This window comes from Fukomys damarensis, unplaced genomic scaffold (assembly GCF_012274545.1).
Source record: "Fukomys damarensis isolate Sample0158 unplaced genomic scaffold, DMR_v1.0_HiC HiC_scaffold_19, whole genome shotgun sequence".
NCBI classification, from domain to species: Eukaryota; Metazoa; Chordata; class Mammalia; order Rodentia; family Bathyergidae; genus Fukomys; species Fukomys damarensis.
The window spans coordinates 25529250-25541221 of record NW_022900931.1 but is presented as its reverse complement, the minus strand read 5'-3'; the positions used below and the strand labels follow the sequence as shown (position 1 = coordinate 25541221).

The following is an 11972-nucleotide window of genomic DNA, read 5'->3' as shown; positions in this document are numbered from 1 at the left end:
TAGAGGGGGTGCAGAGGGAGCCCACCTTGACCTGAAAACTTGGTCCTCACATGTACCATCTTGTAGGCCAGGGGAGCTCCGTCTGGCTGGGTTTTGGGAATGTCTTGCACCTCTCAGTGACCCACTTTGCTATGTGAAAACTGGAATGCCAGTAGAAGAACCCACAGGGTGTGGTCAGGACCAAAAGAGTTGGTCCTGCAAATGCCTGTCCTGGGCTCGGTCGTGTACCCAGCACTGTGGTCCACTTGTTTGTGACATTCACCTTTTATCAACATGGGGAAGCTCTCAGCCTAGGTCCTCGCTTGAGGCCTCAGAGAAAGTTTCCCCATCTGTGAAGGAGGCTCCAGATTCCATTTGGGAGACTCTTATCTCAGATGCAGGAAGAGCAGGAGCCATGGGGGTGGACTGAGGAGCATAACGCCCATGGAGATATTTGGGAAGGAGATGGTTGGGTTCCTTCATGCATACATGGATATGAAGGACTAATTGTATACAGGCACATTTCTGGGTACTTAGCCCAATTCATGGAAAAAGAGCAGGAAAACACCTTCTCTCTTAGACTTTATTTCTATGGCAGAGTAGCCAGTGACCCAAGAAGTCATAAGAAGGTGGGGTAGGTGTGTTCCCAGTCTTCCATATCCATCTGCTCAGGTTTATTTACTCACTTTTGGGAAAACCAAAGGAAGCCATTTATTTTGGAGAAAAGGGGAAAGACTTTCTTTTAATCTCACTCCAAGGGGATGGAGGTGTTGTCTTTGCCTCAAATCACCATCTCACAGCCTCCAGGTGTGCAGGGTCTTTCATAGTAAGGTGCAGAGGGGAAGGGGCACACAAGGAAAGAAGGCACACAAGGAGAGAAGGCACCTTTCCAGGCTTGCTCCAGGGTTCCAGGACACTTTTGATTCCCTCCGTTCCTCCTGGAAATGAAATGGGGCCTGACTGCCTGTGTAGCATCTTCATGTTCTCTCCTTTTGTCTGTGCTGAGGAGAAGAGGAAGTGGTAGTTAAATCCTCAGCTTGAGGATGTTTGGAAAAGCCACTTGTCCCTAAGGAAAAATTCTAAAGTACCATTTCATCATGCTGGTTACAGATGTGATCATCTCATGACCTCTACATACAGCCAAAGCCCCCATTACTCTGGTAGAAATGGCAGGCCTCTGGATCAGCTGAAAAAGTGAGTGGGATTTGCCTCAAGAGGGAAAGTTCCTGAGTCCAGAATGGGGAACTGGGGAGCTGAGATAGGGAGGGGCAAACACCAGCTCCTCTATTTGTGTCTCCCACTGGAGGGCTGAGGTCTGGGGCTTCCCTTGCAGCAGGAGGAGATAAGAGCTGTGGGTGGGGTCGCAGACCAGGGAACAGAGGGGGGACCTGAGGGTTTGAGCCAGGCACTGTGAGGATCCATTCCCACCAACAGCCCATTCCAGCCTTGTGTGTCCATCCCGCCCCTCATGGGAAACAGTGGCTGTTTGGGGAGCAGCATGGTCATATGTGGCCTTGCTACTTTCCTTGTAGTTTCCAGGTGTCTTGATGACTATAAGAGGGGAGGCTGCACCCCTCAGTGGAAGTGTGGAAGGGAAGACAAGACCCATAGGTATCTCAGATATGGAAGCAGCCTGGCAGCCAGGCCACAGGTTGAGGTGTTACCAGGGTTGTGGGTGGGAGAAAAAAACATAGAACAGTTTAGCTTCCGGTGAGCAGGAGCCCCCAATTTCCACACTGCAGTGTGTGGGCTTCTCTGAAGAAGGGGCATTGATCTGGGGCTCCCTCCAGTGCAGGATCTCTGAAGTCCCTGCTGGGTTTCTTGGCCAGTCTCTGTATGGACAGTCTAAGGCGTGCAGGCTGAGCAGGCTGTTCACTCAGTGAACTGGGGAGTACAGTAGCCCAGGCCCCTTGGGATGCCATCGAGAAGGGGAGGTCAGGTCCCTGACACTGCCCACCCCCCTGCCCTCAGTGCCATCTCTACCATCTTGGGCACGTGGCTGGAAAAGTATTCAGATCAGTTCTGGCAGCCTCCGGAGTTTGAGTGCCTCAAGCAGCTGGTGGAGTACGTGAAGCTGCACATGGCTGGCTCAGACCTGGAGCACCGTGCACAGCTTCTCCTGGCCCAGCTGGAGAACATGGAGACCGTGAAAGCCAAGTCTGAGGGTGAGGAGGCCTGGGATGGGTCCATCAGAGCCCTAGGAAGAGGCTCTTGGTCGGGTTGGGTGAGGCCCAAAGATGAGCCTCCGGCCCCTCAGGTGGTGGACCACAGGCTGAGCAGATCTCCTGTTGTGGAGTCAGGGTTGGGAGACTTTCTGGAAGTCAGGGAAAGGCGATGATGTTTGGCATCTTTTTTCCTGCAGCTCTGGCACGAGCACCAGAGCCAGTTCCAACTGGAGAGCAAGAGCCAGCTCTAGCAGCAGCCTCTAAGCCAGCAGTAGACACACCACCCATTCTGCAGCAAGAGTCAGCTGCAGTGCCAGCTCCAGTCCCAGGTGTACCTGTAAAGCCACCTCGGGCTATTGTTCCAAGGAAGAAGCTGACTGTATCTGAGATGACTCTGGAGCTGCAGCCAGCCAGAGCAGGGCCACTCCTCCCAGTGGTGCCACCCTGGCCTTCACTTATGACCATGAAAACCAGGGTGAGTGCAGCCTCACGTGACGGTGTCCCCTCCTGATCTGCTGGCAGACCAGGTCATGCTGAGGGACATGATAAGGGACTGTGCTGAGAAGGAAAGGCAAGTGTGGACTCCTTTCGGGCATCTGCCATCAAGACCTGCTGAGCCCATATCCTGTTCAAATCCCAGCTCCATCCTTGCACAACACAGGGTCACTCTTATGTAAGATGTCCTTGTGGCAGGGAAACAGAGCCCAGAATTCCCTGTGAGGCCTGAGCCACAGTCCTGACTTCCTGAGCTCCAGATCTGATTGGCAGTATCCATCCTTGCTTGGGGTCCTGTGGTCTGTGGCAGGACCCAGTGGCACTATCTCTCCCCAGGAGTTGTTTAAAAACATGACACTCTACTCTTTCCAGGATCTCACCTCCTTGCAGCAGGGCAAAAAGGCCCAGGAGCACCAGTCTGCCACCATCCACACCCCTCTCATTCAGCTCCCAAATGTGGCCCAGTGTGTCATCAGCACTGTCCTCAGGCACTGCATCATGGAAACCTCAGCCTGCACCCAGGTAATGGAGCACTGGATCCCCAGGGGCCCTCAGCTTCAGGAGGGTCCAGGACCTCTCTTCGCCTTTATGTGCTCAGGCCCCTCCTTCCCAGGGCCATGCTGGCCTGGACTCTCCCATCCAGTCTTCCCTCCTGGCACCTTTTCCTTGGCTGTAGCTGCCATTCTGGGCTCTCTCATCCCTTGCTTCCCAAGTGTCCCCTCTGGAGGCTCCATGAGGGTCTATGTGATCAGGACACATTCAGGGGACTGGAGAGAGCTGCAGGCCTCTCCCAGAGTCCTTCTCTCCCAGGAGCGCCAAAGGCCAAGGAACCTCACCTCTCTCTCTGGGCTGCGAATCAGTGCTATCCAATGCCTGATGGAGAACTGGGAAGACTTCTCCAGGTGGTTGCTGCTCTCCATTGGACCTCCGGGTGAACCAGCTCCACAGACTGAACAAAGTATGTGCACAACTTGTCTGTGGAAGTAGAAATGTCTAGAATGTGTTTTTTTTATTGATAGAATGCATTTTGTAAAGTTCCCCCAAACTCAAAATAAAAAAAAATCTTAGAAAAGAGCCAAAAGAAATGAAAGACAATTTACCAAATAGGCAAAAATATGTTGAGCCTGGGTGTAGTGGAGCAGGCCTGTCGTCAGATTACTCTCAAGAGAGACTGAGGCAGGAGAATCACAAGTTCCAGTGCAATCTGGCAATTTAATGATCCTGTGAAACCCTTAAAAAAAAAGAGAGAGAGATGATATTCACCATAATTAGCCATCAAACCATATTTAAAACCATAGTGCTATATCACCTCGATGTATTTGAATAGCTAACATGAAAAATACCAATTACCTATTGCAAGAATGGATGACAAGAAATCAGGCCTGTCCTACACTGCTGGTGAAGAAGTACATTTCCTGGTTTTGATATCATCCTATTATTTTTGCAAACTGCTACCAGTGGGTGAAGCTGGGTAAAGAGTGGATAGAACATCTCATTACTCAAGTACCTGTGAGTCCCTAATCATTTCAAAGCAAAATGTTTTTCAAAAAGCTATAATAACATCTAACTTCTAGAAGGTATATGTTTGAAATATAGACAGATAAGTTGAGAGTATAAGAAATGAAAAAGATAAAACAGGCAAACCTTAATCACAAGGAAATTGGTGTAAGTGTATTAAGATGAGAAAAGGCAGCCTCCAAGGTAAAGGACGTCAGTAAACTAAGAAAGACATTGCATAATGAGAAAAGGAGAAAATTTCCAGGAATACAAAACAACCATTCTCATGAAAAAATGGTAGAACATAAAAATTCAGGAAGCTAGACTGGTAGAGTTAAAGGGGGGTGGGGAATATAGAGAAAACCTCAGATTTAGGTGGAATGTTTCAGCATCTCTAATTCAGTAACAGAAAAATTCAATAAACAGTCCTCCAGCAGGGATACAGAATCTTCAGAATACTTCAGATATATACAAACTCCATCCAATAGCAGCAGAACAGGCTGCTTTTGCAGTGCATGTGCAGCCATGGGCACAGCTCAGAGCCAGACTTGGACACTAGAATGGAGGAGAACTGTAGTATTAGTATTTCTCCTGAAATACCGGGTATTTATATCACATTATATTCGCTCAGTCTATCTGCTTTACACATTGCTCAGGGAGAATATAATAACATGATCAAATGGAAATTTCTCTCCAGATATAATACCATCACCACCACAATTAAGATAAAATCATTTTTTTAAAACGGGTTGAAGGATCATCTTTGTATTGCTTTTCCTTTTTTCACTTTCAGTCCTGGGTATTGAACCTAGGGCCCTTGTACTGAATATAACTCCAGCTTGCCATATTTTATATTTTTGAAACAAAGCCTCACTGAGTTGCTAGGTTGCCCAGCCTGGTTTCAGAAGCACAGAGGTGTTTTCATGGGTGTGAGAAAGTTCCTTCCTGTGTTTCTAATAACAGATCTGGTTTGGTCTGTTGTATTTCAGGTGTGGGACAAGGCTGAGAGTTTTTGGCAAATGCTGTGGAAAAGGTGTTATGGTCTATAAATGTGGGCTGGGGCCTCCCCATATCCTGATAAATTTCCTGACTGAACCCTTCTTCCCCAAACTCACACACGTGCTAATCCTCAGGGGAGGGCCTCTGGAGGAGTCTAAGCTCTTTCCCCAGAAAGGAGGGGCAGGTCAGCACTTGTGCAGAGTGCTGGGGCTGGGTTTCAGGGGATGCCCCTACTTGGTGGGGCTGGGGAGGCAGGATCCCTGGAGAGGCTGCCACCTTGTCAAAGTGGCCTACATCAGGACAGTGCTGTTCACCTGTGGCCACACCCAGATGGGGGTGCCTGAGGTTAGCTGTCAGGAGGGTCATTAGCTGGGTCAGCTCCATCAGGGGCTGAGGCTGTGAAGGTGAGTGAAGTTGACCCATGCAGCCTAAGGCCTGCAGTGCTGGGGGTGCCTTATCTGGACAAGTCTTCCTTTATGCAAGCATACCCTGGAGCAAGCCATGTCAAGACACACCCAGTTTAAGAGCCTCAGGACTACTCTTGTGGCAAAGCAGTCTTGCATCCACCTCCATGCTTGGAGCCCCCTCCACAGCCCAGCTGAAAGTCTGTGTATAGCCATTTGCAACCTTCAAGCCTTGCCTTTTCAGGTCTTCAGAGAAAATGTCTCCAGGCATTGTTCTGGAGACCATGTGATTCTCAACCCCACCCCTTTCCACCTGCACCACTGGCCAGGTGCTCTTAGAGCTGTGGAACTTTGCAGGTGTGGGCATTGGTGTCCCCATTGGCTATAGGTGTGGGGTCAGTGTTCTTGCAGGACTCCTTGCTGCCTGGGACTCTATGCAGGCGTGAAGCCAGACCTAGGGGAGTAGTTGGGTCCTGGTTCAGATGCTGGGGAATCTCTGGACAGGGGCAGCTCCAGGCTGATCATCTACTGTGCTAGGCTGGCAGGCTGGCTCAGCCTGGTTCCCCCCAAGGAGACCAGAGCAACAGATCTGGGCATTGTGGAAAGTTAGGAAGTGGATGTGGGGGTGAGGCCTCCAGATAACAGGGTATCAAGGGTCTTCCCAATGCTTTGAGAAGTGAGAAGGCTTCCTCTTACTAAATATAAATATTGTGTTGTTTCTTTTGCTTGTTTTCAAGCTATATAAGATACTAAGCTGCATTTAGTATTCTGGGATTTGGTTTTATTTTACAATGTTATATTTCTAAATTTCATATCTGTTATAATTGCTATGATTAATTCAGTTTTGATTCATGTCAAACACCTTCTCTTTTATAAGTATCCTCCATGAATGTATCTATACTCTGTCAATAGTCATGGGAATTTCCTGGGACTAATTTCCCGAGTGCTGTGCTGGTTCAACTGTGGGCTTCACCTGGGTGCATAGAAGGCTGTGTAAGGAGCAGGGAGATTGCTCCCATCCTCCCGGACAGGAGGATGCCCCAGCCCACAGCAGCTCCTCTCATCCCCACTAAGCTGGGCTCCTGGGTTCACCTTTGGGTCCCCGTAAAGGTCCTCAGCTAGCTTGGCTCCCCTCAGGATTGCCCCAACCCTGTTCCCTCAAGGAGTCCTGGGGTCCTCAGTCTCCCAGTTCCTCTACTGCTCCAAGACCTGTTCAGGCCCAGAGTTCTCTGAATGTGTTTCTGGCCTCTGATCCCAGTCCCTGCAGCCCAGCAACTCTGGGAGCTGAATGCTCAGTCTTTTTAAAAATATACAACAAAGTCACCAATTTAAATTATCACTCCTAAATTGACACAAAATAAGTTAAAATGGGCATGACAGGAAGTACAATCTGTAGGAGGTTCACATAACAGATAAATGTAAAAGTTAACCAGTAAAACTTAAAATAGGCATATATACAAACACTTGTATGCACATTTTCATGAATAAGAAATTATCTAATTGGATCATTTTAGATAGGCATATATAATTTAAAACAAGTACAGAAGGGCAAGGGATTTAGCTCAGTGGTGCTGCCACCTGCCTCACAAGTGCAAGGTCCTTAGTTCAATCCCCAGTACCAAAAACAGAACAAAACAAAATAAGTCAAAACAAAACACCTAAATACAACAGAGCAATTCTATGTTAAAGCCATGACAATGTCAAATAAAATACTAAACAATAGCAACAACAATAAGAAAAATATGGCAGCCCATTGGGGAGGAAGCAGCTTCTTTGACACTCGCTCCTGTGTGTGGGGAAAAGTTTGCTGCCAGGGCAATGTCCTGTGTTTGGAGCAAGGTGAAAGAGAAGAGGGGACCTTATATCCCTAGATGAGGAAGGACAATCTTGGGCTCACAAAAGCCATAACTATATTGTTATTTGTTTAGTTGAGGAACTCTGAAAGGCAGCACAAAGGACAGTTAATTATGATAGACTTAAAGAAACCACCCACACAAAGGATGAAAATCCTGTCCAATTCATGGTCCATTTAGCTGCTGCCCTCAGGTGTTATATGGTCCTAGATCCAGAAGGTCCAGAAGGCCATTTTATTTTAAAGGTGCATTTTGTTAATAGTCATAAAAAAATTACAGAAACTGTCGATTGGTCCTCAAACCTTACAACAAGAACTATTAAATTATCTTTCAATGTTTATAATAACAGGGATGGAAATGCTTGATAGCAGTACATTTCTTAGCTGCAGATACTGGCCTCCTTTGTAAGAAAACCTGCAGAGTTGGCTGCCAAAGTAACTAATAAAAGATCAAAGGTATCTCAGACTTGAGGTACCCCTTCAGAATCATGTTTCAAATGCCACCAGAATGATCACTGGTCTAGGGCATGTCTACAGCATGGGATTCCCTCCAAGTCATGTCCTTCCTGTGGGGGTTCTTACTGGAAGTAAGATTGACCAGTCTAGCAGATGTCCCTGCTGCTTCTGGGAAATGACCCTAGGGACCCCCAACCAGCTCCTTCCCAGATTTTCTTGGCCTGGCCACCAAGGACTGATGCCACCTGGAAGCCATTGAGGCCTTCTGGACCATTTTCAGAGCTCCAAGTAAGTCTTATTACCATAAGGGTAATTCTACCCCATTCTTCCTTGACACAGGTGCTACACATTCTACCTTGTCTTCCTTTTGTGGACCAACCTCCTTGGCCCCAACTACTGTTGTAGGGATTGATTCCAAAGTCTCCAGATCTTTTAAGATGCCCCCAGTTTGGTGTCTGCTGAGCCAACACCTTTTCCTGCATCATTTTTAGTTATTCTCACCTGTCCTATTCCCCTTTATGGTGAGACATCTTAGCTAAGCTGTCAGCCACTCTGATTATCACACAGTCAGAGCTTATAGCTGCTTTAGTCTCTCCTTCCCTGCCTACCCTGAGGCTCCTATCATCTCTCCTCCCCTCAGCCCCAGACTCTGGGACACTTCTGCCCTATCTCTGCCCTCATCCAAACAACCCCTTAATATCCCTCTCAAGCCTGATTACCCCTACTCTGCCCAATGACAGTATCTGATCCCAGATCTGTCTTTAAAGAGCTTACAACCTGTCCTCTCTCACCTATTGTGACACTGTCTATTAATTCCTGCCAATTCCTCTTACAGTACTTCCAATCTCCCAATATGGAAGGTAAATGGCTCTTGTAGACTGGTACAAAATTTTCATGCCACTAATCAGGTTGTCTTCCTCATACACCCTGTGGTGCCAAACCCTGACACACTCTTATCTTCTATCCCTTCATCCACCATTCATTACTCTGTTTTAAATCTAAAAGATGCTTTTTTCACTATTCCGTTTACTCTCCTCACGGCTTCTCTTTGTCTTCAGCTGGACAGATCCTAATATCTGTTATTCCCAAAAGCTAACCTGGACTTCTGGGATAGTACCCACTATTTTGGTCAAACCCTTGCACATGATTTACTCTCCTTTCATCCCTCCTCCTCTCATACAGTATGTAGATGACCTCTTCCTCTGCAGCCCCTACTATGAGTCATCCCATAAAGACAGCCTCTTATTATTACAGCATCTAGACTCTGAGGGATACTGTGTCTTGCCTTCTAAGGCCCTAATCTCTTTACCATCTATTACCTACCTGGGCATCATTATCCACAAACATACCTGAGCCCTATCTCCAGATTGTGTCCACTTAATTCCAGTTCTTACTATCAAACAACAACTCCTTTCCTTTCTCAGCATACTAGAATATCTCTGCCTTTGGGTTCTCGGCTTTGCTCTCCTCATTAATCCCCTCTACAAACTTGTTAAGGGAGATCCTGCTGAGCCCTTAGATCACAAGACTTTCCCTCACTCATCTTTTCACAACTTAAAGGAGGCCCTAAAAACAATTCCTGCATTAGCATTTCCAGGCCTTACCAACCTTTCAGCTTAATATAATAAGAGTACAAAAGATATGCATTAGAGGTTCTGATACAAGGTTCCAGTCTATGTCTGACAGCATTTCTGTCCAAACAGCTTGACTCTACTGTCACAGGCTAGTCACCATGCCTATGGGCACCAGCTGCTGCAGCCCTGATACTCCTAGAGACATTCAAAATCACAAATATCCCTCTCAACCTCCACTCATCCTTTCCTCTTTCCACAACCTTCAGGGACTCATGTCTTCATCCCACTTCTCATGCTTTCTCTCCACCCTTGCCTTCTTAAACTTTATGCCCTTTTCGTGAGACTACCAGGATTACAGTTGCCCTGGACTCTGATTTTAATCCAGCTACTGAATTTTTCAACCCACTACCCCTTTCTAAAGAGGCTGAACCACATGACTCCATGTCTCTAATACACCTAGCAACTTCTCCTTTTCCACCATTCCCTTTCCCAATCCTAATCACACCTGGTTTATCAATGTGGTTCATACAAGCCTACCCTTTACTCCCCTGCCAGGGAAGGACCTATCATAGGAGCTACAGGTCTTCCCTCATCTACTACCTCTCAATAGGCTGAACTAACTGCTCTGACCCATGCTTTTACACTAAGAGCTTTTAAGTTAACATCTATACAGACTCAAAGTATTCGTTTTATATATTACACGATCATGCTTCCATCTTGGCAGAATGAGTGTTTCTAACCTCTCAAGGGTCTTCAATCATTAATGCTCCACTCATTAAAGCCCTTCTTCAGGTTGCTGTCCTACTGACATGGGTGGCTGTGTTTTACTGCAAGAGATTTTCAGACCCTGTAGCTTCTGGGAATGCCTTTGAAGATAAAACTGCAAAGGAAGCTGTTAACCTTTCCCTCTACACCATCAAGGATCAATATTTTTCTCCTCTCAGCCTCACTCTAGCCTGTTCCCCTTTTGAGCACCAACAATGTGAGGACCTCCCTACCAAAAAAGGGTGGTTCCTAAGTCAGGGAAAAGTCCTCCTCCTTGCATCACAGGCCCATGCCATTCTTCCATTTCTTCACAATAAATTTCATGCAGGCTACAAGCCCTTAACATGTCTGCTTCATCCTCTTATCTGCTTTCCCTCTTGGAAGGCCCTCCTCAAAACTATCGCAGATCAATGTTCTGTTTGCCAAGTAACCACACCTCGGGGCTCTCTGAGGCCCTCTCCTTTCCTTACACATCAAGTTTGAAGTTTTTTCCCCCCAACTCAGGACTGGCAAATTGATTTCACTAACATGGTATGAGTGCAGAAATTAAGACATCTTCTTGTCTAGGTAGACATCTTCACAGAGTGGATAGAGACCTTTCCCACAGGCTGAGAAAAAGCTTTGGCAGTTGTTATCTCCCTTATAGCTGATATCATCCCCTGGTTTGGCCTTCCTGCCTCTATTCAGCCAGACAATGGCCCAATTTCCATTAGCCAAATTACCAAGGAGGTGTTCAAATTACTTAATATACAATGGAATCTTCCCATGCCTACTGGCCTCAGTCATCTGGGAAGGTAGAATTGGCTAATGGCCTCCTTAAGGCCCACCTTACCAGGCTTATGCTCCAACTCCATAAGGATTGGGTTTCTCTGCTTCCCACTGCTCTCCTTCATACCAGAGCCATGCCCAGGGAACGTACAGGGCCCATTTGAGATTTTATATGGCCTCACCTTTTTAATTGGGCCATACCTCAGCCAAGAACCTAGTCCCATTGGAGACTGTCTCCCTGTGTATTCTCTATGCACACAATGAGTGTTTGTTATGTGTGGCGTCTCTGCAGTGAGGTAGATGAGGTGGAGTGGGAGAAAGGGAGGTGCATGGATGAGGAGTGTTAGATACTAAAGGAAAATATGACGGGGGGGATAGTGATAGCTGAGAAGAAAATGTTGATTTTATGGGAGTACTTTTAGTTGAGTTGAAGGATTAGTATTGAGAATTTTCATAGGGTATTTTGTGGAAAGGACCAAGGATTAATACTAGAGAAGACAGGATTGACTGTAAGGGGCCTAAGTATGAGGAATTAAAAACTTTGGAGGAGGAGTTTATGTGTTTGGAAAAAGTGTTAATGATATTGTCTTGGTTTAGAAGGAGATAACAGTGAAAAACTGGGTACAAAATTAGTAGTGAGGAATGGTGATGGGAAAAGATTCTATGACTGATATAACATTACAGAAAATTTTAAAGGGAGACAAATGAAAAGGCAGAGAGAGAGAGAGAGAGAGAGAGAGAGAGAGAGAAATAAAAAAGAAGAAAACTTGAGAATGAGTAAGACACAGGAGAAAGAAGCCAGGCAAAGATATATGGCTAAAACTAGGAGAGATATAAAGGGACAGAGGAGAATTCCCTTATGCTCTATAAACTGTATTGGGAGGAAAAAAGACAAAAGGAAGAGAATCATACTTACACAGACATACTCATAAAAGAAGGGTAAATAGGGGTGCATAATAGCTCAATGGTTCCACTGCTTGCTTGATCCCCAGTACCACAAAAAAAAAAAAAAAAAAGG

General features: G+C 46.5%; 1 protein-coding gene across 1 annotated transcript in view; it reads left to right on the top strand.

The window, feature by feature from the left end:
- Positions 1-11972, top strand: part of LOC104850747 (antigen WC1.1) — a 186237-nt gene that overhangs the window by 9730 nt on the left and 164535 nt on the right. The window contains 5 exon segments of the mRNA XM_033766309.1: positions 1090-1173; positions 1951-2144; positions 2342-2619; positions 3012-3161; positions 3450-3597. Coding sequence (XP_033622200.1) covers positions 1090-1173; positions 1951-2144; positions 2342-2619; positions 3012-3161; positions 3450-3597 — 854 coding nt within the window.